Source organism: Mustela lutreola, chromosome 1, assembly GCF_030435805.1.
Source record: "Mustela lutreola isolate mMusLut2 chromosome 1, mMusLut2.pri, whole genome shotgun sequence".
NCBI lineage: Eukaryota > Metazoa > Chordata > Mammalia > Carnivora > Mustelidae > Mustela > Mustela lutreola.
In genome coordinates this window covers 96,776,456-96,801,246 of record NC_081290.1, presented here as the reverse complement: position 1 = coordinate 96,801,246, position 24,791 = coordinate 96,776,456, and the positions used below count along the sequence as shown (strand labels likewise).

General features: G+C 39.1%; 1 protein-coding gene and 1 pseudogene across 18 annotated transcripts in view; one reads left to right on the top strand and one right to left on the bottom strand.

The window, feature by feature from the left end:
- Nucleotides 1-22,477, bottom strand: part of LOC131818660 (peptidyl-prolyl cis-trans isomerase A-like) — a 28,615-nt pseudogene extending 6,138 nt beyond the window's left edge.
- The window catches only part of ANK2 (ankyrin 2), a 330,750-nt gene that overhangs the window by 47,265 nt on the left and 258,694 nt on the right, over nucleotides 1-24,791 (top strand). Inside the window, exon 1 of one of the 18 annotated variants that reach the window (XM_059170270.1) lies at nucleotides 23,046-23,778. The exons of 11 other annotated variants lie outside the window; for them this stretch is intronic. In XM_059170270.1, the coding sequence (XP_059026253.1) occupies nucleotides 23,650-23,778 (129 nt within the window). In that variant the 5' untranslated portion in view covers nucleotides 23,046-23,649. Of the gene's footprint in view, nucleotides 1-23,045; nucleotides 23,779-24,791 lie in introns of those variants that run through there. 6 more of the 18 variants (XM_059170365.1, XM_059170364.1, XM_059170394.1 and 3 more) reach the window with 6 other exon arrangements.

The window sequence follows — 24,791 nt, the reverse complement described above, 5'->3', positions numbered from 1 at the left end:
CAGGGGGAGTGGGAGAGGGAGAAGCAGGGAGCCTGATGCGGGGCTCAATCCCAAAACCCCAGGATCATGCCTGAGCTAAAGGCAGCTGCTTAACCAACTGAACCACCCAGGTGCCCCTGCATATGTCATCTTAATCTATAAGAATCTGTGATAGGAATTTGGGATGACTACTGTTTTGTGGCATTGATGTTGGAAAATTTTAGAAGCTTCAGAATCTTCCAGGTTATTAAATTACTGTTTCAGCCACAAATATATGCTCTCTCTCTATTTAATCCCAAATTCATTATTTCTACAAGAAATATTTTGCTATTTGAAAGTCTGCTCATTATATAAATAGTATCGACACATTTATTAAAGCTTCGGATAAAAGTCTTCTGTCCTCTCTTCTATCACCTTATTGTCCAGTCGCTATGTGACCACACTGGCTGAATCATTGCAAGCTTGCCACAAATCTTCACTGGATGAAAGGCAGTGACTTCACCCTAATTGTTCTCCTTTTGAAAATACATTGAAATTTGTTGCTTGCCTTTTTTAGTGATAGAGTTTGTAGCAAAATATCAACTTTATGATAACTAAGAAGTATTTGGAATTCACTGTGATTCTTCTTTGATGAAAATCTGTCTCACATTCGTAATTAATTCAGCCAGTGTTTGTGTTGGACCTGAGTGTACAATGATACTCTCACAAATGAATAGAATTCTTGAACCTTCCATAGTTGGTTGGTTTTGTTTCTCTTTCTCAATTAGTGATGGTAAATTTTCCTGGTGAACATGTGGCCAGTGCACTAAATAAATCTTTGCTTGTTTCTTTAAGATTTTATTTATTTATCTGAGGGAGAGAGAGAGCATGAGCAAGGGGGAGGGACAGAGGGAGAGAAAGAAGCAGACTCCCCACTGAGTGGGGAGCCTAATAAGGGGCTTGAATGCATGACTCGGAGATCATGACCTGAACTAAAGGCAGATGCCCAACTGACTGAGCCACTCAGGTGTCCCTCACTAAATAAATATTTAAATTGAATTGGATGTTGAAATGATTGCAAATTAAATAAAGTCATTTTTTCCTGCTTATTTTAATGTATCTGCAAGTCATATTCTATTGAATTGCTCTGTGATTTAAAAAGAATAGTTTCTTAAAAACCAAGGGGATGCTATTTTGCTTAATCATTAGATTCATAAATAAGTAAAAACTCTTATCAACTTATCTCTGAGGCAGAGACTTTAAGTCATTAGGAAAGAGATGGTCTTGAGGGAATCCCACTTACATAAAGTTTAAACATTTGGACATTTAACTGAAAACCTTTGATTATATATTTAAAATAATTACCTCAGCACCAAGAGGCCCAGAAAGAACTTACTGTCATAGAAAACAGTATATTACTCTCATGAATATATATATAAAGTTAAAGCTACAGTGGGTCTCAGTTATCTTTTTTTTTTTAGCAGATTTTTTTTGTTTTTTTAAGATTTTTAAAAATTTATTTACTTGACAGAGAGATAGAGTACAAGTAGGTAGAGTGACAGGCAGAGGGAGAGGGAGAAGCAGGCTCTCTGCTGAGCAGGGAGCCCCATGGGGGCTCTATGCCAGACTTGATGTGGGGCTGGATCCCAGGACCCCAGGATCATGACCTGCTTAGCTGACTGAGCTGCCCAGGCACCCCTTTTTAGCAGCTTTTAAAGATATAATTGACATAGTTGTTTAGTGTGCATATTTAGTGTAGTGTACAAATGGATGTTTTGACATAAATATAAACCGTAAAACCATCACCACAATCGAGATAATCAACATATTTATTGATCTTTGGATTGATGGAGGTATTTCCTTGAAATCAGAACCAGATTCCATTTTTTCTCCAGGAAAGATTTTTTACTACTGGGTTGAATTTAAACATTAAAATGAGACTTGAATACACACAAAATTTATTTGTGTGTAGTCCCAAAGCATTGTTTTCCAACTGTAGTTTGGATCTATTCATTTTAGAATCTGGGGTGTGGCTGGAGTGCAAACTGTAGCATGACTGGCCTCCAGTGGTGTCTTTGAAGAACAGCAAGGCCGCTCGATTCAAATCAACAGGTGAGGTTTAGGGAAGAGCCGTTCCATGTTGGCTAAGATCATACACGTGCATTAATTGGCAGGACTGGTGAAATGGAAGGTCCACCACAGGAGGTGGGAACTGTCTTCCTCTAACCTTGGGATTCCCCCATCTGGAAAAAGTGTTCTGATGCTAGCAGAAGCTTTCATGTGATTGTTGTTCAGAACCTTTTCCTAGAGGAAGATTTACGCTGATTTTCATTTTCTAAGAGAAGAGACTGACTTCTCCCTGGCTATCTTCTCTCTGCTTTGCGGATACTTCCTCAAAATAGATCTTTATTGTATTACCTGTTTTTTCTTTCGTGCCTTTTTTTTTCTTATGGCTTTTAATTTTGGTTAAATACTCCAGAAACTCTGAAATTACACCTATATAAGTAAAAATTAAGGATCCACAGAACAATGGCATTGTTCATGTGAAGTGATTTTAATGGTGAATATAGGTAACTGGGAGGTTTGCCTGTGATTAGTAACAGGCATGGAGACAAGAACTATTACAGATCTTAAAATACTATGTTTTGGCATGTCCTTTCTTGCTAGTATTTCTCTCTTTTAGTCTGTCGTCCACAGCAGTAGAAAGAGGAATCATAAATAAAATGAGGGAAACCAGGGGCCCCTGGGTGGCTCAGTGGGTTAGGCCTCTGCCTTCGGCTTGGGTCATGATCCCAGGGTCCTGGGATTGAGACCCACATCAGGCTCTCTGCTCAGCAGGGGGCCCGCTCCCCCCACCCCCGCCGCCCACCGCCTACCTCTCTGCCTACTTGTGATCTCTGTCTGTCAAATAAATAAATAAAATCTTAAAAAAAAAATGAGGGAAACCAGGGCAATAGTCTAGGTTAGAATAAGTGAAGCAGATATTGCGTTTTTCTTTTATAAGTGTAATAACAGTTCTTCTGTAGAAAATCAAATCCTTCAGCATAGGAAAAAGAGAACTTCAGATACTTGGATTGGCCAGGACCAGTTATGAGTGAGGCATGAATATCTGCACCACCACTCATTTTTTCTCAGACTTTTCTGCTCACCCCCTCCAGGCCGCCATCAGTACCTTTCTTCCTTCTGATTTCTAGCCAAGGGCAGGAACTCTGGAATCTTTATTTACATCTCACTGTCTATGTATGTTCACATTTATGTTCTTTTATACTTTTGGTCCTTGAGGGTTTGTATTAGTTAACTGTAATTTAGACAATGGCAGATGGAGACCATGTCTGGAACATGTCCAGATTTTCTTAGGTCTCTTCACCTGTGGATACAAATGAAGTCAGTTTAATGGTCACATATTTTCTTTGATGACCTGTGATAGCATTGCAGTCTCCTGAAAATCCTGCTCTTCTTGCCCCATTCACCACTCTTTTATTTCTTTTTGGAGGGAGTGGGGGCATTTCCGGGGTGGGGGCGGCGTCTAACATGTGCTTATGAACGAGTCGTGTGAACCATCTCATCAGCTGCTGTAGAGTGTCTGAACACATCGTTCCTTTTCTTTCACTTCCCACTGCTCTATCTCCAGGCTCCACTGAGTCACCAGCACACTTCAGGTGCCAAGGATACGTGTTACATGATTGAAATTCATCCCCCATTGTATTATGTTGAAGGGTGATTGAAGTAATGTAGTCGTCCACATTTGTGCCCCAGTGCCTTACAAAATCCATCCCAATTCTTTTTTTTTTTTTTTTTAAGATTTGATTTATTTATTCGACAGAGAGAGATCACAAGTAGGCAGAGAGGAAGGCAGAGACAGAGGAGGAAGCAGGCTCCCCGCTGAGCAGAGAGCCCGATGCGGGACTCGATCCCAGGACCCTGAGATCATGACCTGAGCCGAAGGCAGTGGCTTAACCCACTGAGCCACCCAGGCGCCCCCATCCCAATTCTTCATAAAGTTCAAATATGCAGAAGATTTGGGAGCTGACAAGGAGTTAAATGTCTGTGACAGCAGCCAGCTCTTCCTGTTTTATGTTCCTGCATGAATCTCCTGTGATTTGCTTCTTCTTCCATTTGGATGAGTTCTTTATCAAAAGGCTCCCTGGTCTCTTTATCAATTAGAATTAATTGATTAAATAATAGATTTGCCATTAGAACCAGTGAAGATCCACAGTAAGAGTGACTTAAATAACTTACGAGTTCATTTCTTTCTCATAAAATAAATTGAGACACGAATAATCTGGGGCTGGTAAGGTGCACACTCTACTGGGTCAGAAGTCCAGGATTCTCTCCTCTCTTCTGCTCTGTTGTCCTCACCATGAGACTTCTACCTCATAGCCTGAACTGATGGTTCAAGATCTCACCATCATGTCCGGCAAAGTGGAGAGAGGTAGGGAGGGGTAGTCATGCTTTGTCCTTAAGGACACTTCCAAAAGTCCCAAGCAAATCCTTTTAAAAAAATCCTACTGGACATCACATAGTTTTATGACCACACTTGGCTTCTGATGAGGCTGGAAAATGTGCAGTGTTTACTATGGCAAGCATGTGCCTGACTCTTCTTGTGATGATTTTATCAAAGCAAGAAGGGATAACAGCTATTAAGGAAAAACAAGTGGACTTAGCCACAGTACCATGCAAACAGGCGTCTGGAACACCCAGCCTACCAGTCAACCTTGGGCTAAACCGGTATTAATCACCTCTAAGGCTGTCATGGGCTATTTTATTTAGCCCTCCGTATGGCAAAATATTATCACTCCTTTAATTTCTTTTCTGGCTAAGATTTTCTGTTATTTACAAAATGATCCAGTGTGCTTTTCCTTTTCCTTTTTCTTTTTATCTCATTGGATTAGCATAAAGTGAGACACTCTTTCTCTCTGTGTTGTGCTAGAATTATTTATATGATGTGATTGATTTCTTGACTGTGATCTTTGTACCAAATTGTGTCAAATGGCATGCTTTGATGACGAGTATTCATTCCCTTGATAACAAAACCGGATAAAGACACAACAAAAATGGGAAACCATAAACCAATATCTGTCATGAAAATAGATGTAAAATTTCTCAATAAAATACTGGCCAAGAGGGGCGCCTGAGTGGCTCAGTCAGTTAAGCATCTGCCTTCAGCTCAGGTCATGATTCCTGGGTCCTGGAATCAAGCCCCGCATCAGGCTCCCTGCTCAGCAGGAAGCCTGCTTCTCCCTCTCCCACTCCCCCTGCTTGTGTTCCCTCACCCACTGTGTCTCTCTGTTAAATAAATAAATAAAATCTGAATAAACAACAACAAAGTTTACATGTAAAGGCAAAAGATCCGTAAAAACCAACACAATACTAAAGAAGAGTAAGAGTCAAAGGACTGAGATGACCCAACCTGAAGACTTATTTTTTTTTAAGATTTTATTTATTTATTTGACAGACAGGTGCCCTAACCTGAAGACTTATTAAGGAGCTGCAGAAATGAAGACAGTATGGTATTAGTGAGCAAATAGACACAGTGGAGTGGAAATAGACACAGTGAGTGGAACAGAATACAGAGCTCAGAAACAGACTGTTTCAAATATAGTCAATTGATCTTTGACAAAGGAACAAAGGTAGTTCAAGGGAAAAGGTAGTCTTTAACTAATGGTACTGAAATAATTGGATATCTGCATTCAAAAAATGAATCTAGATGCAAATGTTACACTTTTCATAAAAATTAACTCAAAATGGATCAAGACTTAATTGTAAAACTCCAAACCATCAACCTTCTATAAGATAACATATGGAAAAAAATCTAGGTTACCTTAGGCTTTTAGATATAACACCAAGAGCATGATCTATAAAAGCAAAAGTTAATAAGTAGGGTTTCATTAAAATTTAAATCTTCTGTTCTGTAAAAGACACTATTACAAGAATAAAAAGACACGCTGCAGACTGGGAAAAAAATCTTTACAGAACACATACCTGGAATAAAGGACTTATATAAAAAATATGTAAAGAACTCTTCAAAGTAATTCAACCATAAGAAAACAAACAACTCAAATGAAAAATGGACAAAGGAATGGAACAGACACTTTAATAAAGACGACAGTACAGGGATGTCTGGGCGGCTCAGTCAGTTAAATGTCTGCCTTCTGCTAGGGTCATAATCCCAGGGTTTGGGGATCAAGTCCTGCATCAGGCTCCTTGCTCAGCAGGGAGCCTGCTTCTCCCTCTGCCTGCCCCTCTCCTTGCTTATGCTCTCTCTGACAAACACATAAATAAAATCTTGAAAAAAAGATAAAAGTATTTTCAAAAAGACAATACAGATGGCAAATAAAGCATATTAAGATATGCTGGACATTATTATATGTTTAGAGAATTACAAAAAAAAATAATGAGACATTAATGTACACCTATTAGAATTTTTAAATTCCAAAAAACTGATAATATCATATGCTGGTAAGGATGTGGAGTAACAGGGACCGTCCTTTATTACTGTGGGAATACAAACAGCAGTTCTTTGGGAAGTCAGTTTGACAGTTTCTTAGCAAAGCTGAACATAGTTTACCATGCAATCCAGCAGTTATGCGCCTAGGTGTTTAGCCAAATGAGATGAAAACTTCTATCTACAAAAGACACTGCACTTTCATGTTTATAGCACCTTTAGTCATAATTATGCAAAACCTGAAACAATCAAGATGTCCCTTAATATGTGATCAGATAAATAAACTGTTGCAGCTATACAGTGGAACACTTTAGTGATCAAAAGAAATGAACTATCAAGTCACAACAAGACATGGAGGGATCTTACATGCATATTGCTAAGTGAAAGGACTAAGTCTGAAAGGCTCCATATTATTTGATTCCAACTGCATGATATTCTGGAAAAGACGACACTATAGAGGTAATAGAAAGATCAGTGTTTGCTGGGGTTTCTGTGCTGAGATGGAGTAGTAATAACTTGATGATGCATGGGGATTTTGAACGTGGTGAGACTATTTTGTACCATCCTTTAATGTTGGCTATATGACTGACATCCCAAGTTATTTTGCCCTTAAGTCTTAAGTTTTCTCCTCTTTGGACCAAAAGAAAAGGATGTCGCAGAGAGAGGGAAGGCAGAAAGAATGAAACAGGACAGAAGAAAAAATTAATACAGCATATATGCAACATGTAATTACTTTGTTCTGTTCACAGAATTACTTTTCCTCCCTGTTATATTTACCTAAGTTAATTGCTTTCATTTACTTAGAAAATCCAACTGTAAAATATCTGTTTAATATCTGAAACATCTGAAATTCAGTAGGGACCCCAGGGGAACTTTTCATCAAGCTTATGTAAATATATCCTTGTTTTGTCTACTCCTCATGAGATTAAATCACAAGTAGAGCTTTTTTTTTTTTTTTTTTTTTTTTTTTGGTATTGCTGTAATCCATAACATAAAATGCAATTGATCTTAGTGTGGAACACAGATACGATGATAGCATTTATACCAAGGCGACTTGAAACTTTTCATCTTCTTTCACTTATTTCATTTCTTTGTAACATATAAGAAAAGCCATTTATATTCATATCAGAAAAGACTTGCCATTAAATGCTAAGAAATAAAGGTGTAAGTGGCTAGGAATGGGCTGAATTTGATAGCCTTCATGGTCCAAAAACATCAACTGTTTAAAAAAATAGTGTTATCTAAGACTAAAGTGTTCTTTGAAGTGGAAAATGTCTGTTTTTGAAATAAAGGAAAATATTAGTGATGTTTTAACAACTTTTGAAAGTAGTCAGAAGTTGCTCTAGTATACATCATCATGAATCTATTTTAAGTGACTAAAATATCCTGTTTAGCACTAAGCAAAATCCCGTTAAAATAGGTGCTTAGTACTTTCGAATCACATAGGATTTCTGGAAATGCATTACTGAATATTATTTGTGCCTTTAACGATTCATCAACATTTAGGAGGAGAAGCTTTTATTGTGAGTGTTTTAAATGTCAGCTATACAAAGTTGATAGAGTATGTACATTAGACATATCCATCAGTCACTTTTCAGGAAATGGAATATGTATGAAAATCTGGACATTTATTTAAATATTAAAACAAGAGGAAGATTAAGCCTAGTTTTGTAATAAAAGACTAATATTTGAATTTTAGCAAGTTAAAAAAATTAGTTATTATTTTTGTCCCCTTCTTTCTTCATACCTGTCATTCTTTCCCTCAGAAGATACACAAACTGCTTATCCAGGCAGTAATTTTTAAAATATCAATAATCTCAGAAATCTGGGGTTCTGTGGTATTTGATAGTGTTAGAACAGGCTGACGTGTGAATCTCCTTTATCCACATTATCATTCTCTGGCCTGTTTCTCTTTTCTTATTTTTCTTTTTAAATTTTATTTATTTATTTGAGAGAGAGAGAGAGAGAGAGATGACGAGTAGGCAGAGAGGCAGGCAGAGAGAGAGGGGGAAGCAGACTCCCTGCCCTGCAGAGAGCCCGATGTGGGGCTCGATCCCAGGACTCTGAGATCATGATCTGGGCTGAAGGCAGAGGCTTAACCCACTGAACCACCCAGATGCCCCCTGTTTCTCTTTTCAATAATAAGCTGGGAGTAGAACCTCTACCTAATGTTTCTGTTCTCTGAGTGAAATACCAGAATCCTTTTTTTTTTTCAAAAGTTAGATGCTGTCTGTATATGGGTGTGTGTGTGTGTGTGTGTGTGTGTGTGTGTGCATTTGTATATGGGTGTGTGTGTGTATGTGATTTTGATGGAGGCATGGTAGGAATTCTGGACTAGGAAAAGGGGGAAAAAAAGAAAAGGAGGTTTTTGCCCTTTTAAAAATTTTGATAAACTTTATTATCACAAAGAACTTTACAAATCTAGACAGCTGCTTTGAAAAGGAAAATAATTGTGAAAAACATAAGAAAAAACTGAAAGAGAAGGTAGGGTCATTAAAAAAAAAGGCAAGTGAAGTGAGTCTGTGAATTCAAATTAGTAAAATAAGGTATAATGGGTGAGGGTGAAGAACCTAATTTGATAAAAGTATAGTATTGTTACTGGACAGAGAACCAATTCTGAACTCAAGTTGGGCTAGTCAACACATGAATATCAGTACTCAAGAAGACAAGCGATGGTGGGAAAGGAAAGGCTGCTTTATTCGGGAAGCTGGAAGCCTGGGAGATGTTAGCCTCATGTCTCAAAGACCATCTTCCCCACCCAGGTGTGGAAAAAGGGAGGGAGGGTGCCTATGTTCAGGAGAAGCAGGTACCCGGGCTGGTCTTTTGTTGGCATGACCCTGAACAGACAAACTGTCATCTGGGGCAGCTGTTTTCAAATGTAATCAGGCCTTTTCTGCTGGAAAAGTCTGGTTCTTCACTCTTCAAGGCCAGTGGTCCACAAATCTCAAGGAAAGAAGTTTAGTTCTGCTGCAGGCGGCTTGGGTCTGTAAGGCCGTTAAGCCAGCAAGCAAAGAGTACCAAGACTGGAGCAAGTTAACCCTTAAGACCAGTTGGAATGCTGTTACAGGATCCTGGGATCCCTCCTGGCCGTGGCTAATTAAGGACAATGAACAGCAGAAATAGGAAATAGCTAGACTTCAAATAGTCAGTGGTGGTTGGGTGTTTGTAGAAAATAGCCCCAGGAAGTAGGTGATAATCCAAACAGATTGAGAAGGTCTAATGGACATGACTGCAGTACCCCAGCAGGCAGGTAAAGAGTGGAAACAGAAATTCAGAAGGGGAGGTTTGGAGATTCATTAGAATGATGGGCAGTTGGTAACAGGCAAATCTTGTCCCTAGGTATCGCTTCTAAAGTCCTACGCATTTTACCAACCGAGTTTGGGATTACATTTTGACACCTAAGCATAAACATAGTTATCTAAAATGAGATGCAAAAGTGAATTGATCCTACAGTCTGGCAAATTGGACAGGAATTCCTTAATCCCTTTTTGCCTCAAGATAGGATTAGCAGAATTTGGAAGTGTATGAGTGTGGGGAAATTGAAGAGACTGTGCACCAGGCAAAAACCTTAGGAATGATTTAGGAAGCTGCAGAGATGGAGACTAGGCATGTGAAGAGAGGGTTAAAAATAAAGTTTTAAATAATACAGAGGAAGACAGGATTTTTTTTAAATTTTATTTTTAAAATTTTTAATAAACACATAATATATTTTTATCCCCAGGAGGAAGACAGGATTTTAAAAAGATTAGCTATGTGAGGTAAAATTAATCGGAAATTGATCCAAATAGTCTTGAGACTATTTCAAGACTCATTCATTTTAAAACTTACTACTGAGGTTTGCAAACACCGTATCAGTGATTTTCCGGTTGGGTTTGATATAAGCATGAGGGTTCATTTGTAAAACAATTTTTGTAAAGATAGTCGTAGTCTAGGACCTGGCATGCTTCAGAAATTTAATATCCAAATTAAGAGCTGAATATTCTGGAGTGATTCTGCCATTATGTTGAAAAATTTTCTTATTCTAAACAAAAAGCCTGATCTGTATTACTTCGATGTCTATAAGACTAGAACTGACTTAATGCATATTAGTGTACAGTTGGAGACTGCATCAATGAATAATTTTTAAAATTATAAATATAGCAATCTAGCCGGGGCACCTGGGTGGCTCAGTAGGTTAAAGCCTCTGCCTTCGGCTCAGGTCATGATCCCAGGGTCCTGGGATCGAGCCCCACATCGGGCTCTCTGCTCGGCAGGGAGCCTGCTTCTCTGTCTCTCTCTGCCTGCTCTCTGCCTACTTGTGATCTCTTGTCTGTCAAATAAATAAATAAAATCTTTTAAAAAATAAATAAATAAATAAATATAGCAATCTAGCCTAGAATGAGGTTAAGAGAAATACCAGTTAGGGATGTGACAACTGAGAACTCAGAAATTCCTTGCTTGTGCTCAGATTTTATTTGCTTTGTTTTAATTTCTATTTTATTAAAAAAAAAGCCCTACACAATATTTGGATTTATAATCTGCATTTGATTCTTCTATTTTAATATTACATTGTATGGCTTGGCAGAAAGGATATTTCCTGTCTCTTTTGTAAAACAGAAAAATATCCATTAAACAAAACAAACAAAATATATATATATTTATATATATATTAAGGCAAGCGTTAGCGTAGTCCTCTAAATCTCATGAAGCGGAATTCCTCAAATAGTACTTTCCTGTACAAGATTTAATCTTTTTATCCAGCAGAGGGCTATCAAACTCCATTAATTTCTATTTACACACAAAACAGCATATAGTTTATTTCACTCTTCTGTTTTTTTTCTTTTTTTTTTTAAGCAGTAAATTCTTTTCTCAAAATGGAGATTGTTGATGCGCCTGGGTGGCACAGTCCGTTCAGTGTGGGACTCTTGGTTTTGGCTCAGGTCAGGATCTCAGGGTCATGAGAATATTCTCCGGAAATGGAGTTCCGTGTAGGCCTTTGTGCTCAGTGCAGAGTCTGCTTAGGATTCTCTCTCTTCCTTTCCCTCTCCTCCTCATGCCCTGTTCTTTTTCTCCCCCCCCCCCCTCAAATAGACAAATAAATCTTTAAAAAAAAAATGGAAATTATCAATATGTAAGGGAGATTTGCCTGGAGCTAATTGCATAAGGGGCAGGAGCTGTCTCTGCAGAAATCCCAGGAGGTGTGGGGGATAATGGAAACTCCCAGCTCTGATCTATCCAAAACAACATTCTTTCAAATTCAAAGTCAGCTCTTCTTGGGTAGAGTTGTAAGTATTTTTCTCTCTGTAAAAATCCAAATGCTGACAGGGCAGGGAAAATACACAGCAGAATGATGTCCCAGGTATGGAAGTTCCTCATACTGAGATTGTCTTTAGTTGTAATTACAACTGTGAGGTTGTAGTCTTGCTTGCTTTTATTTTGTTTCAGGAAAGATAGCACTTTATCTCCAATCTTTTGAGTGAAAATACCATTTATTTTAACAAATTTTCTTCACAGTATTTCATTGGTATGCCATATTGATGGACTGGTTGACTATGTACTTCTTTATTTATTATGGTAATGGGGCCAGTTTTGCCTTCTACCAATACTGAATTTTAGGGATTAATTATAAGATTGAAAAAGCATTCTATCTCCTGGCCATTGCCACTTTGCCTTAGTAATAAATCCATTGGCGGAAGAGCCTTCCGTTTGGAACTATGCCTACTTATTGGTCTAACAGTAATTATTCCTTGTTTTGCTTTTCCATTCAAAACAAAGCTTTTGCATGGTGTCCCTTTATTGGTGTCGAGGCCTGGTCCTGAACAGGTGCTGAATTCATTGAAGTAAAATGAGTATAAAGAGCTGTGTTATCATAGGGTTAACAAATACTTTCTCAGGCATATTTTTTAATAAGATTTTTCTATTTATTTGAGGTAAGAAGGACAGAGGGAGAGAATCTTCCTGAAGACTCCCCACTGAGTGTGGAGCTTTCAGGCACATATTTTGTCTTTGTCTCTTTAGGCTGCTATAACAAAGTCCTATGTAACTTCTAAAAAACAGAAATTTCTCTCTCACAGTTCTGGAGGCTGGAAATCCAAGATTGGGGTCAGGTGAGATTAGGACCTCTTCCAGTTGGCAGAGTTCTTGTCTCCTAACTGGGTGGCAAGGAGGTAAGGAGCTCTGGGAGCACCTTTTATAAAACCCTTTATAAAGGTGTTAATATCACTCATGGCCTAATCACTTCCTAAAGGACCTCCCTACTAATATCAGCACATTTTGCATTAGGATTTCAAAGTATGAATTTTGTAGGAGGGACACAAACATTCAGACCAAAACCCATGTTCACTGATTTTTAGACTCGTACTAAAAAAAGATGGTTAAATAGAATATAAAGTGATGAATACTGCTTCAGAATATCTACCTTTAGCCCCTAACAGGAAGTCATTGAAGTCTCAGCTCGTGCCTTAGTGTACTAATTCTGAATATGTAAAACATTAAATCAAAACCTTCAGTGAACAACTCTTAGTTGGCTTATTTAGTATTTAATATTAGTAATGTGCTTATAGGAAATAAAAAAGGTAGGCTTTAAAAAAGAGATAGTTAAAATAAAGAATCATGAACAATGATACATACATCCTTTAAATGTTTTATTTTAACTTGAAGCATGTAGATTGGAATTCTTTTACCAATGATTTAATGTAGGATGATTACCTTTTGTTTAAGAGTTTTCTACCATGTGGGGTTTCGCTTTGTCTTTTTTGAGTAAATGGTATGTACTGGTAGGTATTATCTGTACTTTCTAGTTTGCTGTTTTTTAATGGGAGTCAGAATTGAAAGACACTTGCAAACCAATCTGATTGTGGAATTTCTAGAGGTTCCCAAAGCCTCCTCCCCAATCCTTTACACTTGTATGGCCATATTCCTAATTCAGCAGTGGTATTTGTCAGGGATTCATCTTTATCAAGTCCTTGCAAAGCATTCATATTAATTTTCTTAAAACAAGAGCTTTGCTGCACCCATATTTTATTAGATAGTAGGGAGACCTATTTAAATTATGTTATTGTAATAACAAATAAACTGGGATAAAAAGGTTGGTAGTAAACATATGTGGCTCTTGGTAAATATAAAATTTTGTGGAGGGAGAAGTATGCACACATAGTATAGAATAGCTAGTAAGCACTAAGCTTTTTTTTTTTTTTTTTCTCAGCTCTTTCTTGTTTGCTTTCTTCATTTCTTTCTTCCTCCCTCTTTCTTCCTTCCTTCCTTCCTTCTTTCTTTTTTCTTCTTCTTTCAACTTTTTATTTAAATTCTAGTTAGTTAACATATAGTGTACTTTGGTTTCAGGAGTCGAATTTTAGTGATTCATTACTATATGAATCATTACTATATCACCCAGTGCCCATCACAAGTGCCCTCCTTAATGCCCATCACACATTTAGCCCAGCGCTCTACCCACCTCACCTCCAGCAACCTTCTGTTTGTTCTCTTAACTATAGAGTCCCTTATGGTTTGCTTTCCCCTCTGTTTTCATCTAATTTTACATTTCCTTCCCTTCCTCTCTGTTTATCTGTTTGTTTCTTAAATGCCACCTGTGAATGAAAGCACATGGTATTTGTCTTTCTCTGACTGGCTCATTTTACTTAGTGTAATATACCCTAGCTCCATCCACATTATTGCAAATGGCAAGATTTCATTCTTTTTTTAATGGCTGAGTAATATTCCTCTGTATGTGTGTGTTTATGTGTGTGGTGTATACCACATCTTTATCCAATCATCCGCTGATGAACATTTGGGCTCTTTCTGTATTTGGCTCTTGCTGGTAATGCTGTAAACTACAAACTTTTAATATGCAGTGGGCATCACTCAGTGTTTATAGAGGGAATGGAGACATTGTTAAGTAAAGGTTAAGAACTTCTGTGTCTTTCCAGAAATGGGGAAAGAAAAGGTTAATTTGCTTTCTGTGAAGACACTGAGAGCTGTGTATCACAGGACTTGAAACAGTAAAAACTAAAGATGTTTTTATCTTACTAAATTAATTAGGTTAAATATTGGCTGAAGTTTCTACATAAACCATCAAGTTTGTTTTCATATAAAATTTTCAACATGTGAAATATAATCTATTGTATTTTTTCATGCATCCAATTTGTCAGATTTTGGTGACTTTTTTGTATTCTCAAATGTTTAGGGATGCAATTTTCTCTTAAGATTTATTCATTATCAAAACTTTCTATTAAAAAATATAGCTTCTTGGGGCACCTGGGTGGCTCAGTGGGTTAAGCCTCTGCCTTCGGCTCAGGTCATGGTCCCAGGGTCCTGGGATCGAACGCCATGTTGGGCTCTCTGCTCAGCAGGGAGCCTGCTTCCCCCTCTCTCTCTGCCTGCCTCTCTGCCTACTTGTGATCTCTCTCTGTCAAATAAATAAATAAAAATCTTTAAAAAAAATAAAAAGCTCAACAAATACTTTAAAAAAATAAATTAAAAAAATTTTTTAAAAAAGAAAAAATATAGCTTCTGAAGTCCTGTAACACTATAGTCCTATAGTACATATTGTTCCTACAATTTATTTGATGCTCTAAATGCTCATTTACCTAACATTTATTATTGTCTGTTCTTAGGCAAATTAGTATAGCTTGGTGGAGAGTTAGAGAAAAAAAAAAAGTTAAATAACCTTGAATCAATGAATTTAGATTACTTAACTTCCCAGCCAAGTGATGCTACATTGGAGAAACCAGATTGTTGGTTTGTTTGTTTATTTTCATAGCTAATCTCTTTTTTGTCAGTGGCTTGTCCGTACATAGTTCTATTATTTGAAATCTTTATGGGTCTGTTTCTCTGTTTTGTTGTTTCTGCTGTATGCTAGGTTGTTTTGAATTTTTGCTGGTCACTGTACTTGGAAAATTATTTATGAAAATAATCTGAGGCCAAGGATGAAGGTCACTCCTTCACAGAAGATATGTATTTACTGTAGTCTCTTGGTTAAAAATAATTTGGAGATCACCCTAAACTAAGTTTAAGGCTTGAGTTTTGTTATAACTCCAGGCAATGAAACCCAGATTGTAAATATGCTAGAGCACTGGTTATTTATTATTCTACCTGTAGCTCAAGAGTTTAGATTTTTGAGGTATGAGGTAATTAGAAGGAGGCTCACACCTTATATAGACACTGGCCTTTGATTTCTGCCCCCTTGCTTAGGATGTTTTCAAAATGAAAGTTCACATTTTCTAGGAAAATACACTCAGGAATAAAAAGCAAATTCTCTGCTTGTTTATCTCTCAGTGGTTCCATTTTCCTTCAGAAATCCCTTATTATCATGTCAGCTAGTTGTTGCTTTTAAGAAGTTATTATATTGTATCCAGCATTCCTAGCTTGTTTCAGTGGGAGGGTTGGTCTGAATGACCTGGCTTCTATTTGCTGGAAACATATGCTGTATAGGTAGATGCTTCCTCTTTTAGTAATTGATTTGATTTAGAGGTGATAGAAATACCATGTCACCAAGGTTTGATTCTGCCTTACCTTTGAAAATGTGGTTCCAGAGAAAGTTTGATTGAATTTTATGCTTTGGTTTCCATATTTATGGACTATGACTTTGCATGAGTAGGTATAAAATGAAAAGTGCTGGTCATGCCTAAAGCAAGAAACATTGACTGCCTAGCAACAGATTTTATTTATAGGTCAATTAAACAAGGGTTGCAATAAAAGGTATAGCTTATATCTGTTGGTGAAGAAATGAAAATGGTGCATGGGAACTCTTCCTGTATCAGTATATATGCTGGGAGGGTGGGGAGATAGTTAACTAAATGTGGTGGCATCCGGAAGCGGTAATAATCCAGATGTTTATGCCATCATAAAAATTACTAACCACCCATGGATACAACAAGAGTACTTTTCAGCACTTCAGTTTTCTGGTACCAAGAGTCCAGCTACAAGGGGGATTGTTTTTTGAATGGTTGTGCTATTGGAACAACATATTTTTTTAAGTTTTTTATATTTATTGCTGTATCCACTGCACAAAAACTCTCCTGGGTATAGAATTGATTGTAGGAATTGCCAAAAGTGTTTATGGCCATGTTTTAATGATAAGGGTACTGGGTTGGAAAACTAGAGATCTGAAACATCTGTGACTGATTTTATTGCTCTTCTTCAGCTTTGAATATATTCTAAGCTTGCATTTTGCCATCTTTCTATTGTTAATTTTGAAAAATAATGAGATATTTTTGCTATTAATATACTGGCTGGGAATGCTGAGTAAGAAAGCTATAATCCATGGTCCATAAAAACTATAGGAATTAATAGCCCAATCATTTAAAACCCACATTTACTAGCTTTCAAGTCTTACCACCTTATATGCAAATATAAATTATTTCACAAAAATTTAAGAGACACATGGCTTAAATTTGGAGTCACATAAACGATAACAATTAAAAATAGCTTTGTCTCAATACCATAGGATTTCACTCATATGTGGACTTTAAGAAACCAAACAAATGAACATAGGGGAAGGGAAGAGAAAATAATATTAAACAGAGAGGAAGGCAAACCATAAGAAACTTTTAACTATAGAGAACAAACTGAGGGTTGCTGGATGGGAGGTGGGTGGGGGCTGGGCTAAATGGGTGATGGGCATGAAGGAGGGCACTTGTTGGGATGAGCACTGGGTGTTATATGTGGGTGATGATCACTGGCTTCTGCTCCTGAAGCCAGTGCTGCCCTGAATGTTAACTAACTTGAATTTAAACAAAAATAAATAAATAAATAAAATAAATACATTAACAGGTAACCATTAGAAAATAGTTTTTTCTCCATCAAGAAAAATGAATCTTTGCCTTTTGTAAATAATTAATTAAAACAGGGTCTATCACACTACCCCAATAGCACTTCTAATTCACATTATGCAAATGTGAAAGTTTCAAGCATTGATCTCACTTCTCTCTCCATTACCAATAAGGTTATTTCTTTTGAGATGCTAAAACTACTAGCCTGTAATTCCTCAGTAAAAATACAATTCTTAAAATAAAAAGAAAAATTTCTTTATGGATAAAAGGCACACAAATCTTGTCTTCAGAGATCTTCAGGACAAACAGGCTTACATCTTAACCACAATTTAGTGCTTTTTATTTGACCAAAATAAAAGGGCTAAGAAATATGCCCATAGTTCGTACAAACTCAAAATGCAAGTTATACGTCTTTTAAACCACAACAGTAAATTCTCAGGAGGCGTTAGGCCGAGATCAGTATGTTTTTCAGAACAGAAGTTTATTTATGAGAAGAAACCAGCCCTGAGAAGATATTTAAAGATATGCAGAAATGGTTTAAAACTTGAGGCCAAGCATTTGAAGATTGAGAAGCAGCTTTCTATTTGAGATCTGAATATCTGTAGTTATAGTCACTGTAGATTGTACACAGTGACTCTGATGTTGTAGGAAGTCTGAAAATAATTCACTTAAAACAGCTGGATTTTTAAGACTTTATCATTTCCACTAGTGGATCCCCAATGCTTCTCGACTGGCTCACGTTAGGCCCTCAATTACTGTTTTGATTAGAAGGGGGCACCAGAGATAGATGCCTGTGGTGAAGAGGTGACCATGAGAAAAATTTTAATTTAAACGAAGTATCTTTAAAAGGCAAATATTAATTGCCAGGCTTTCAATCTAAGATAATATATAGTAAGTTAAAAGGAAGACAGATTTTAGCCTTGTAAATCTTTTCCAATTTCTGAATGAAGTTACTTCTTTACTTCCGGTTAAAGTAAGCACAGAGAAAGTAAATTTGATTAAGAAGCCTCAATGAAGGGATTTTTCTGTCAGACGAGTTTTTCACAATGAGTAAATCCAAGCCCATCTACACAGGCTGACTCCAGTTCACACAGGCTAGGCTAATGCATATTCATTTTTGGTCACCTGGGCTTCACTTTGGGGATGACTGAATGGAGCTGGGGATAGGGGCAGGGAGACATAGGCTGTCACTCTCTTATCCTTATGAACTGTGGCTTTTTGGATTTTCCTTTCTCTGTGCCTTTTCCTTCCCTCTGCTCACTGGAGATGTGGCTGCTGCTGGTAATCCCCTGACCATTCTCAGAGTCATAGGGCAGCAGTCCATGGTGACAAAATGCTAACTATTTATGATCTTCACTTGTGTGGCTTTCTCTTCTTTATGTAAAGGGATCTCCAAAGGGAATCTTTTCACTTCTTCGGTACCCTTGTTATTAGCTAGAAAGTTCCTTCCTTCCTCCCTCCTTTCTTTCTTTCTTTCTTTCTTTCTTTCTTTCTTTCTTTCTTTCTTTCTTTCTTTCTTTCTTTCAAGATTTTATCTATTTGAGAGTGAGAGAGAAAGCAGGAGCAGTGTTGGGGGGTGGGGTGGGCAGAAGGAGAAGCAGACTCCTGGCTGAGCAGAGAGCCTGCCTCAGGGCTCGATCCAGGGACTTGAGCTGAAGGAAGCAGCCTAACCAATGGAGCCACCCCAAGCACCCTTAGTTGGAAATTTTCTATGAAACATCAGAAGTATTAAGAGCTTGTTCCAGAGCTTGGAAGATGGGGGTCCTGAGACCGCTTCTGCATCCTCATCTTCAACTGTAGAATCCATTTATTTTGACTTGGAACTGGGGTATCCTTGCTTCCATTCCTCAGGAAGAAGTAGAAGAACTAGGCCATTTGGATATTCTAATTTTAATCAAATCCCCTTCTTGCAGAAACTGTTATTGAGAGAGACTAGTATTAGCAAACTCTGCTTTATTAATTTTGTGTTGTCATATCAGCCTTTGTATTTGGCTTCAGGTAAAACAAAGTGGGAGTGAGGTATCAATGCTGTCATTGGTTCCGTTTGCTTTACTTTGCCCTGACCATTCAAGAGTCTCAACACACATGAATCTTTAAATTTAGATAAACACCGTTGAACTTGAAGAGAGTGAACTCTAGGCTCATAGCTCAAGTGAGCAGAACCTTCCCCCCCCCCCCCCGATTAGGTGATGCTTTAACTGTCTTTGGGGTGCATCTGCTTCTTTTCCCACTTACCACCCACACTCCATTTGTGGTAGAGTGACAATATATGCTGTTTAATTGCATAGCTGCTTCTGGGTGAGCTGGGAGAGATAAGGGGGATTAAGTTGCATATGGCTAGTTCAGTTGTTATTGAACGATGCCCTGACTGATGCCTAATGTCTGCGGAGGATTTTCTTTGGATCCTGATCAATGGAGTGCTGGACACTGAGGACAGCAAATGGCCACTTTCTCTCCTGTCTTTCAAATGAAGCATGTCCTCTCTGAAGGGCAATCTATCTAGGCTGGCTCTCAAGTTTAAATGTAAACGACACTGTGTTCTTCACTTTGAAGGCAGACACAGGCTTGTCCCATTGATGGCCAAGAGGCTTTGTGGAAGGAAGCAGCTTTTGTTACAAGTTTAAAATTCAGCCAGTATTCTATCTCTGCGGGAAGCTTAACGGGAAGATTCCTTTAATGTGGTGCGCACGTCCTTTATATGGCTGGGAGCTCCTGGGACTGGAACCTGGTGCCCTGTCTGTGCAGAGGTCAGCTGGTGAGTGTGCCCTGCTCTCTTCCCTCAGAAAGACCGACACTGATTTCTTTTCCAATCAAATAGGAGTCATAGGAAAGTTTGAGCAACACAAATATACAAGAAGGTGTGGTTTTTAAAAATCATATTCTCGACGGCTCACTATTGAGTGAGCTAGTCGTAGAGAGACAACACTGCGTGGGAATATCTAATGTGCCTGGTGCTCCAAAGAGGATTCTGTGCTGCCGTCCATCTCATGTTGAGGCAGTGTGTTCTATGATGGGGGAAAAGATAAATGGAACGCTGCCCACTAAGAGAGGTTTGTTTTATTTTTATTTGAAAATATTCATACTAGTCTGAGATTTCTGCCTTGTGATATGAGTAGTAGAGTCCGCGGTGGGGCTTTTTGAGCGGGCCCCTTCTCCTGAGGTGGGCTGATTTCAGAGTACTTAAATTTGACCCTCCTGCCACTGCAAACTGTCCTGGGAAAGCTATCAAGTTATTTGCCTTCTAGTCCTTAACTGTAAAAACACAGTGACTTTGCTTCTTTGCATTGCATCTAAAGTTATAATAAGAATGTGTAAGCGAAGTAGTATAGTTATTGTGTTCAAAGCTTTAGCAATCAGGTGCTTTTTGATATATTTGTGTCAGTCAAACCAACACCTAAGAAAGTAACACCTGATTCATTACCTATTCTTCAAGAGACAAAGTAACGAAAGAGCCATCAAACACTGTTGTAGAAAAAGGGAAGGAGGGGCGTTTGGCTGGGTCAGCCCTTAGAGCATGCAACTCTTGATCTCAGGGTCCTGAGCTTGAGCCCCAAGTTGGGTATAGAGTTTACTAAAAGAAAGAAAAAAAAAAAGAAGAAGAAGAAAGAGGGGCCTCTGGGTGGCTCAGTCCTTAAGCTTCTGCCTTTGGCTCAGGTCATGATCTCAGGGTCTTGGGATAGAGCCCCACATTGGGCTCCCTGCTCAGCAGGAAACCTGCTTCTCCCTCTCCCACTCCTCCTGCTTGTATTGCCTGTGTCTCTCTCTGTCAAATAAATAAATAAAATCTTAAAAAAGGGGGGGAGGGAATCTAGAGGAGTAAGACTATTAATTCTGCCTACAAACTTCATGTTGTTATCAGATTAAAGTTTTAAAAATGTATAATTTCCCTGGCATTAGAAAACAACATAATTCAATTTTTACTCTTCAATTTTATAAGTAGGTCTGTTGAGCTCATTAAAGGCTAATGAAATAAATGTGGGTTTTTGGTTTTTGTGTGTTTTTTGCTGTTGTTTCTTTGTACTTTTTGTTTGTTTGTTTGTTTTGTTTTTACAACAGGTACTCCCCACTTTCTTCTCTAGTTGTACTTGTGATTTTCCATCTTTCTTTTGGGAAATCTACAGAGGGGAGAATATATTGTGATATAGAATGAAGAGGTTCTAATGGGACTGGGGAAGGGCATTGTCCCAAAAGAAGCCCAAAAGAGTCACCCTCACTAACAGGGAAACCACTTTATGTCTGTGGCTCAGCCACATTTTTGTTGGGACACATGTTTTTAAATTAAAAGGACATCCATGAATCAAAAAAGATTAGCTTAGTTGTAAACATTTTTAAAAAGTATTTAGAAGAAGAAAAAATGCCAGATGGTGTTAAGAACACCCTGTGCTCCAGGCTCACTGCTTTCCCTGAACCACCTTCATTCTTTTTTTTTTTTTTTTAAGATTTTATTTATTTGTCAGAGACAGAGAGAGCGAGCGAGCACAGGCAGACAGAGAGGCAGGCAGAGGCAGAGGGAGAAGCAGGCTCTCCGCCGAGCAAGGAGCCCGATGCGGGACTCGATCCCAGGACCCTGGGACCATGACCCGAGCCGAAGGCAGCTGCCCAACCAACTGAGCCACCCAGGCGTCCCACCACCTTCATTCTTAATGACTGCTTTGACACCATCACCGCTGATTATCTTCAAGCACCTCAGAGAAGAAAGTGTTTCAATTATATCAAGGGGCAGTCAATGACTCACCTGGTTAAGAACATATAGGAATCCTCCCCAAATCCACATATTATCTGCCCAGGAAGCTTAAATGTCTATGTGTGTTTCCTTGCAAAAATGTACAAGATTTTCCAGACTGGGGAGTTAATAGAAGCTGATTTTTTTTTTTTTTAAAGATTTTATTTATTGTTTAACAGAGAGTGAGAGAGAGAAAGCATAAGCAGGGGGCCCGGCAGTCAGAAGGAAAGGGAAAGGGAGAAGCAGACTCCCCGCCAAGCAAGGGGCCTGATACGGGGCTCCATCCGCAGACCCAGGGATGACAACCTGAGCTGAAGGCAGATGCTTAACCGACTGAGCCACCAAAGTGCCCCTGATATCTATCTATATAGATATAGACAGATAGATAGATAGATTTTTAAATTTTTTTTTTAAAGGAGATGAATTCTCAGCTGTTTAAACCAGAGAGGGTTATACTTCCTGTATGTAAGAAACTAAATAGTTGTGCTGGCTGGAAGTTACCTGACCTGTGAACCATCGCCGTGCCCATGCAGGCTGGTCCATGCCACTGCAGTTCTTTTCTTTCTTGACTGACTTCTGGATCAGATGAAGTGCTGGGTTCATTCTGAGTTACCAAGTTGTATCTTCCCTCACGGTGCCTCTCTTTTGGGTATATAAACAGGAACCTCTAGAGATATTAATCCCACTTTACTTCATCACATTACTTACTGTGAATTTGGTGTTTAACAAAAGCCTTTGGTAACTAAATAACGAGTACCCCTGCGCCTCTTCAAATGAGGGAAAGTGGTCTTAGGTGTCGCCCACTTCCCCTCTACCCTTCTCAGCCTCTGCCTCTTTGGAGGGGCCCCCTCTCTCTCCTGGGATAACCTGGCTGAGCCCAGATTATGCTCTGTGCTCACTGACAGCTCCTTTCGACTCCAGGCTTAATGCAGCTCCCTAATGCAGCCTCACGTGGGTCTGTAAATGACACGGTGCTGCACCAGGCTACTTCCAGCCCTTCCCAGACTGCTCACCCGTGTACGTCTCTAGCGGGGGCAAGTAACTCCAACCGTGCTTGTCCTCTCCCAAAACGGCGTTGGTTCTTTTCTTGAAATGAACCTTGGAGGAGGGAAGGGCCGGGATTTAAAAGGCAGGAATTCCTGTCATGTGCTACAGCGGAGCTGCCGTAGCAACAGCAGCAGCAGCACCAGCACCAGCAGCAGCAGCGAGTCATTGAGTGAGACTGCACCATTTTCTTCTCACCCTGCATAGAGGTGTGGTTGGAAGCGGCAGTAAACTGCACCCCCACCCCCAGCAGTTCCTCAGAGGTGGCCTCTTCCTGGCTCCAGTCGGAAGACACAGACTGTCTGGAGGAGTCCCCAAAGACTGTTCCAATTGGTGATGTGTGTCTAAGGAAGGCTTTTTCAACTAGTAGGATGCTTGCCGGCACTTGCGGCCACCCTACTGCTCAAGAGCTCCGAGTCTAGTGCTCCGCCTTCCCCGGGGACCACTTCCGAGTGTGGGTGCACACCTATGCCTGTGTGTGTGCAGGTGGGCGCTGCTGGGGGGCTTGGCCTGGGACCTTGGCACGTTCTGGTGAATTATGGGTGCTGCAGAGGCTGGAGCAAGATTATGACCTAGCTCGGGGGCGGAGTGGATTATTTCGTGAGTGCTCTGGCTGCCAGCCATTGCCCTGGTGGGCAAAATCACATCTCCATCTAGCTCTAAAATCACCTGGCTTGCTGGAGAGTGGAAACCGAGCTGCGGTAACTGCTTCTGCTGATTTTCTCTGCAAAATGGCTCACGCTGCTGCTTCTATTAAAAAAGTTCGAGAGGCCGAACTGGATGAAAAGGAAAAAAACCTTGAGAGAGAGAGAAAAAAACAACGGAAAATCCCCAGGGAACGTATGGAACGGAAAAGAAAGGTATGAGGAGCATCCCTTTAACCCCTTCCCTCTGAGGCTCTGGGTAGAACCATCCAGCCTCAGAACTAGCAACTTCATCTTCCCTTCCCTCCATCATTCCCCCTGCACCATTTCCAAGCTCAGTTTGCAGCCTATAGCTCATGTCCAAATTTGCTGCATTGGGAGGAGATGCCTGAGCAGGGCAAATTTCCTTCCCTTTAACCACGCAAAGCCTTCACGTCGTTTTTCTCAGTTATGGGTACTCAATCTCAGAGCCAGGTGCTTTATTTCTCCAAGTAACTCTGAGCACTTGTCATAGTAGAAGGAAGGGGCTGATTTATGGTTGGAAGGTTAAAGTATTTTCCCCTTTTGGTTCCTCATCTCTACTACTACATCTTCAGCACTGCGCCTTCTCACGGACTGTATATTCGATGTAGGTCTCTGATTAAGAATAAACCACAGGTTTTATTTACTCATTTTTCTTTCCCCCTTCTGAAGGTTGACACTGTTCTGTGTGAAACTGCTCTAAGAATACTGGTGCAGTGAACCGTGTCCCAGCATCTTTAAAATTTTAATTCGTTTATTTTCTGGTTTCCATCATTAATCTTATGATTCATAGCAATTAAGCGAAAAGACTAAGGTTAAATAATGGGAAGAAATGTTGTTTCTCTTTACATTAAACTCTGGACCTGTCACGTTCTTTTAAAATGTTCTATTCTTTAAAATAGAAATAATCATACAACCTGGTGGAACCGAAATAGTCCTTTGGCCAGTGGTCTGGTTCTAAAGGGAAAGATCTCTGTAAATGTCTTAATTAATGAAGTAGGTCACTGAATAATTTCAGGATGTAATAAATGGCATATTGCATTAGCAAAGCATAAAAATAGTGATTTGTACACAAGCTGTTGTTAAACATAACTCCAGGGTTGGGAATGCATTGCAGATCTAGATGCTTAATAATCCATATGCTCAATGCCTTTTTGCCCCCCTTCCTCAGTAATAGGAAGTTATGTTTACCTTTCCATTTTGGGGGA